The sequence below is a fragment of the Simochromis diagramma genome, unplaced genomic scaffold (assembly GCF_900408965.1).
Source record: "Simochromis diagramma unplaced genomic scaffold, fSimDia1.1 OVJJ01000685.1, whole genome shotgun sequence".
NCBI classification, from domain to species: domain Eukaryota; kingdom Metazoa; phylum Chordata; class Actinopteri; order Cichliformes; family Cichlidae; genus Simochromis; species Simochromis diagramma.
Genome location: NW_024387477.1, coordinates 6,384,132 through 6,390,131, shown reverse-complemented (window position 1 = coordinate 6,390,131; position 6,000 = coordinate 6,384,132). Strand labels below are relative to the sequence as shown.

At 38.6% G+C, this 6,000-nt stretch overlaps 1 protein-coding gene across 1 annotated transcript in view; it reads left to right on the top strand.

Moving 5' to 3' along the window:
- Nucleotides 1–4,011: 4,011 nt before the first annotated feature.
- Nucleotides 4,012–6,000, top strand: part of ctnna1 (catenin (cadherin-associated protein), alpha 1) — a 77,526-nt gene continuing 75,537 nt past the window's right edge. Inside the window, exons 1-2 of the mRNA XM_040016077.1 lie at nucleotides 4,012–4,353; nucleotides 5,845–5,962. Coding sequence (XP_039872011.1) covers nucleotides 5,858–5,962 — 105 coding nt within the window. The 5' untranslated portion in view covers nucleotides 4,012–4,353; nucleotides 5,845–5,857. The remainder of the gene's footprint in view (nucleotides 4,354–5,844; nucleotides 5,963–6,000) is intronic.

The following is a 6,000-nucleotide window of genomic DNA, read 5'->3' as shown; positions in this document are numbered from 1 at the left end:
TTTGCTTAGGAAAGGGAAAGCCTGCAGATGACATCATGCAGCTCCATGGACAGCTGTCAGAATGAGTCAGGTGGTCCTAGGCAGACTGATAGTCGCTGTGTTCCTTATGTCAGGGAACAAAATTCCTCCAGCAACGAGGCAGCTTCCAGTTCAGTCACCGTCAAAGCATGAGTAACTACTTTGACAGGAAGCTATAACATACAGTAGCATCCATGACTGAAAAAAACAATAGATAATAACACAATTGTGAAAGATGCTTACCTTTAGTAGTCACCGTGAGCATTTCTTTTATCGGCGTGGAGCAGTGCCAAGGACTGTGATTCAATAAGATGCTGTGTCCCCTGAATAGAAATGTAGAGCTAATCTATAGAATCAATGAAATCTAAGAGGAAAGATAGCATAAATACCATTTTTGTATTTTGATTTTTGTAATATTCACCTGACGTAGCACAAAATAATATTGCCGCATTTTCTATTTTTCTAGTGCCACACTCTGAAGATTTGCATGCACTCAATTATACATTCAGTATGTGACAAACATGTGCACTTCCACATAATGAGAAGGAATTATTTATAGCATGCTGCGCTCTTATCATTTGTCGGGCCCAACAGGTACAAAAAGATGAAGTTCAAGGACACCCAAACTTGTCCTCCCAGCAAGCTGTTACTTAGACAAACATTCATCATTCAAGAACACAATTACACCACATCTAAACCGTCTTCTCTATGGAGTATTAATTGGATAAACAGATCTCTGTTACACTATGTACATGCCGGTTTTCTCTGTTCTACACTGAAATTAATAATGTACACAAGATAGTTCACTGCTGTATCTCCATCCCAAAGAATTTAATATGGAAATTGAATCCATTACTCCTTAAGTTTTAGCATGGTCAAAACTCTATGGCGAAAACAATTACTTCACAAATTATTATTGCACAAAAAACCCCAAAAACATTAAGGAGTGTCTTTCTGAAAGATAATTATATTCCGAGGCCTTCATTAAGAGCTTGATAAGTACATTTGTAAGCTCATTCTCTCCAAGACCGTAATTCATGCTGCACTGGTGGAGCTTCTTAATTAACACCTACTCAAGCCAACAAATAGAAGTGTGTTAGTTGTGCTTGGCTGCAGGACAAGACAGCATTGTTGATTGTAGTGTTCTGTGTGTCCACTGCTTTGAATTACTGATGACTGTCCTCTCTTTTTGGAACCATGACGTGAAGCACTGTAGAAAAGTCTTATCTCACCCATCAGTTCTTCATATTTTGCTTGGACAATACAGATCCATTGTGCAGAGATCTATTGAAACATGCAAACATGTATAGTTTGTGCGATTCTAACAGTTTTGAAGCTTCATTGAACCACACTGCTTCAATAATGTTGAGGTCCAGGCTCTGTGGGTGCCAGTCAACGACTGATAGTGTTCCATTGTGTGTTTTTCTATTCAGTTATGCTTTCACTGCAGTGGCAGTGTGTTTGGGATCATTGTTATGCTTGAATATGAAGCTGTTGCCAATCAGATGCTTTCCACTTGGTATTGCATGATGGATCAAAATCTCATGGTACTTTTCTGCATTCATAATTCAGTCAGTTTAGACAAGATATCCAACACCACTGGATTAAATTCAGCCCCAAACCACGACAGAGCCTCCACTGTATTTTCCACATGGCTGTGGACACTCACTGTTGTTCCTCTCTTCTGAGCTACTCCATACATTCTCATAAAAATTAAAACCCACAATGTCAAACTTGGATTAATCGCTCCAAAAGACCTGCTGCGACTCCTTTTTAGGTCTAAACTGACACCCCAGTGTTGGTTTTGTGTGTACAACATCATCATAACAATGTTGGCTCAACATTGCAACTGACCAGTCACGCTGTCTGAGCAAACCAACACAAGTAATCTAAATTTGGCTAAAAGAAACGCTAACTTGATCATATGTTTGTTAAATAAAATAACTTTTAAAAAATGAACCACTTACCATTTGTTCCATAAGAGTTTAATATAAACAAAGTAATTTGTTTTCTTTTTTCTCAATATTCCAAAGCTATCACGTCACAACAATATGACTGGTCAGTAGCAATGCTGACCAACATTAACAACACCAGCACAGAGATAAGAGATTTTTTAGTCCAGCTCTTATCTAATATGGCATACTTCAGTCTTTTTATTCCTCTGTTTGCCTTTAGTGGCTTTCCTGAACAGTAGGCCAGTTGTACCTCTCAGGTCAGGTCTTTGCTGGATTTTTCCCCCCTTTCTCAAGCACATGATTTTCACAGGTCCATGTTAAGTAGCTTAACAAACGCAAAAACACATTCCTCTGAAAGTGGTCAGGTACAAGGACTGGACTGAAAATGGCTAAAAAGCAAACAATGGCAAAAGAAAAGCCTGGAGGACTTTTACTTACAAACACTTTGCAATATTGCAAGAAAGTCTGGCTCCTTGGAAGCAAAATGTTACAAAATGAGGGGTAACTCAAGACTTTTTCACAGTACTGTATTTCTTTAAGAGGTGTCTTGTGCCAAAAACACACATAACATTAGGAGGATACAGATTGAACTTAATTAATAAACTATTAATTGCCAGCTCTGCAGCTAGTTCTATCCAACCAAGAACCAAGCACTGAAGCTACCACTGCTATACGTGTGTGCGTGTATGTGTGAATTAGAAAAGTGAGGCTAGAGGGGTGGCACCTGGCCTCTTTAGATAATCTATTTATGTCTTTCACACTTCATCAAGCCTGAACCAAAATACCCAGCACTTGAATATGTTTATCAAATGTCTTACTCCACGACATATGTGAGATATATTTGCTCTTGACCTTGTAAGAGTTGAATTTGCACATGTTTGCGTATCCACAAAGCATTTCTAGATATAGATATGCTGGTTAATTTACTTGTCTTGAATGCCTGCAGTGTTTTCATATGATGTTTATTTATTAATAATAAATGAGTAAATGGCGCTTCAATGTGCCCATTGTGTCTGTGCACCTGATGCCACATCAGTTGGCTTTCCCTAGGGGATTCTGTTATACAGAGTTGCTAACATGTAAAACCCATTAGCATTAACAAGAGATAAACATAATTTTAGTTTAAAACAAATCGAGCTGCTCTAAATTGAGTTAACATTAAAAATTAAATCAACTGAAAGGAAGATAATCAGCAAGTTAACAGAAGGTACAAAATGTGCAAAAGTTTTGATTCACCCCTCTAGTTTTGCATATTTATGTTTTATGAAATATGTGCTAAGATAAATAGAAGTACAGTAAATAAGGAAAAAACAGAGTTTGCACAATTCTAATGACTTTTGCACAGCACTATATAACGCAAATAGCTATTTGTGAGTCTTCGTGATACTTCACAAAAAGAAGGTTTCAGTTTGAAAAGCCTCTGTTTTACATTCTGCTAGCGACGCACACACAGAGAGTCAGTAAGAAAATAAGCAGCAGACAAAAGAGCCACTGCCTGTGGTAATAACCTTAAACCTTGGAGTTTGTTATCGACACCACCTCATTGCTGTCACTGAGTGGTGCAGTGCAGAGAGGAAAGTAAAGACAGGAGACAAAGGTCCAATACATGAGTTAGCAATAATACGAGATAATGAACTGATTTGCTTACGGAGAATTTCACTGTTTTTTAATGATTATTTTTTCTGTTGTGACAGACTTAAGAAGAGTAAATCTTTTTATGGCTTTCTAGTTTAGCCGGTATGATTGAATGTCGAAGAAATTCTGGCAGAAAAAACAAAACAAAAACTATTACAACAAAATGTCACGTCTGAAAATCCCCTCAAATCAAATGTCATATTTAAAAATCAGATTTCTTCATAATAACTACTTGCAGTTTATTTTCCATCCTCTGTCAGAAGTCTGTTCTTTCGCCCAACAGTTTAAATAGCTCTTCCCTACTCCTGCCTTTATGGAAGCAGTAATTAATCCATATATGGACATACACAGCGAGCGCCACGCCTAAAACACCTCCTGGTTTTACGAACTTGCTGTGGCCCGTGTCCTCCCTTCCCCGCTGCCTGGAAGTTCAGGAACTTGGTTACCGCCCAGCGCCCCCTCCTCCTCCTTTTACCTCATCTATTGTTGGGCAATACGTTACTCCATCGAAATTCTCTTAACCGAAACTTTTCAGCTGACTTGCTGGAGCTCTTGTGATACTTTTCTGTATAGCCGTCGAGCGGAGGGAGGAAAACTTTGGTGTTTATCGTGAGTGAGCGGCGCAGTTAAACTAAGTCCGTGGGGTGAGGAAACGGGAGGAGAACTTTTGACGCAAGGAATTCCGTAATTCCCATTCCTCCATTTTGAACTTTTAAACTTCACTTTGTCTAGCGGACTGTTGTCGGTGAGTATATAACGAGTCTTTCTTACTTTATGAACAATGAATACTTAAACAAAATGAGTGGACTAGTTGTTTGGGCCGTCGGTAAAGTTTGTCGCAGAAAGCAGGCTAACAGTTGTTTGTCGCTTAGCATTAGCTTTAGCTCATCGCTGTGTTTGGAGAGCTCCGTGTTACAGCAGGCAACCTGCATTAGGCTAAGCTAAGCTGGTTTTAATGTTACCTGTAGCCTGCTGTTAATAAAGTATTGAAAATGACTTAAGGTGGACAGTTATTGGCTGTTAAATGTGTACACGAGTATTTTCTGCTTTGTATATTCTCGCTTAACGCTTTTTGACGGGGTAAAACCGACGTTTGTTTAGGTAGTTTTTGCGACAGGTGGAAGTTGAGCTAATGTTAGCACACCAGGTGTTTGACCCACCCTAGTGCTTCTCAGCAAGTGTTAACATGTTTCTGTTTTGTTACGTAATTTTTCCTGTTTGGATACATTATATACACTTCTTGGTACCTACACATGGCTTAGTTTGACAGTTTTAAACCGTTAATATTATTTTTTTGCCTAAGTCACGTACATAAACCCTCAATCCCAAACCTGCTAGACGGTTTCGATTTAATTTGCAGAGATTTGTAGATATCACTTTGCGACATGTACCACGCCCATACAGAGCAGTCGAACGCAGTTTCTCCCACGCTGGCCCAGATTAACCTTCGTCTCATGACTAGCATTTTAATGTTGCTTTCAGTGGAAATGCGTCATGTTGTCTGGACAAGCAGACGTCTTCCTCAAACAACCTTTACAGAAATTGTTTTTTTTTCCCAATACACTTTTTCTTTCAATACAACATTATCAGTTTCACTGCGTGTTAACTCATGGGTAGAAACTCTGTGTATATTGGAAAGAAGAAAAGTGGTTAATTATACAGTAGAACTGAAAATAGCTCTAATATATAACTATTCACTATAAAATTAGAAAGCCATGGTTGCCATGTTCCTCTCTTAATATTTTTGTACTTTTGTTGGTAATGTAGGCTAATAGCTAGTGTTGTAATTCCTCACATAATACAGCTGACCAACTTTTCAGTTGAAGCCTCTCAGCCCTCGGGCCATCCTGATTATCCCTGCCCCTCCATGTTTGATAGCTAATCAATGGAGTCACAGCCACTGCCTGAAAAGAGAAATTGAAATTGGGCCACTGTGTTGCTGTGCTCTGCCGTTGGCATTCATTCTGAAAGCAATGGAGCACTGCTGGCTCTAACAAGGACTTTAATAATTTTTTTAATGCACCGAGTTCTAGACACTAGTCTGATAATCTGACAGAAATCTTGATTTGTGAAGAGAAATTATAACTTTTAAGTCATTCAGGGAAGCAAATATTGATTAATCAAAGGACAGAGATGTCCATTTTTTTCTGTAGTCTACATTCTCTGCTTCAGAAGAATTAATTTGTCATTTGTTTTCTTTTCTCTTTTATTTTTTATTTATTTTTTTTAAACCCAGTAAACTAGACATCATGACTAGCAACACCGCACCAAACATCAACTTTAAATGGGACCCGAAGAGCCTGGAGATCCGTACTCTGGCAGTGGAAAGGCTACTGGAGCCTCTGGTCACTCAGGTAATACAACAAGTATTAATATTATTAAAATGAGGCAC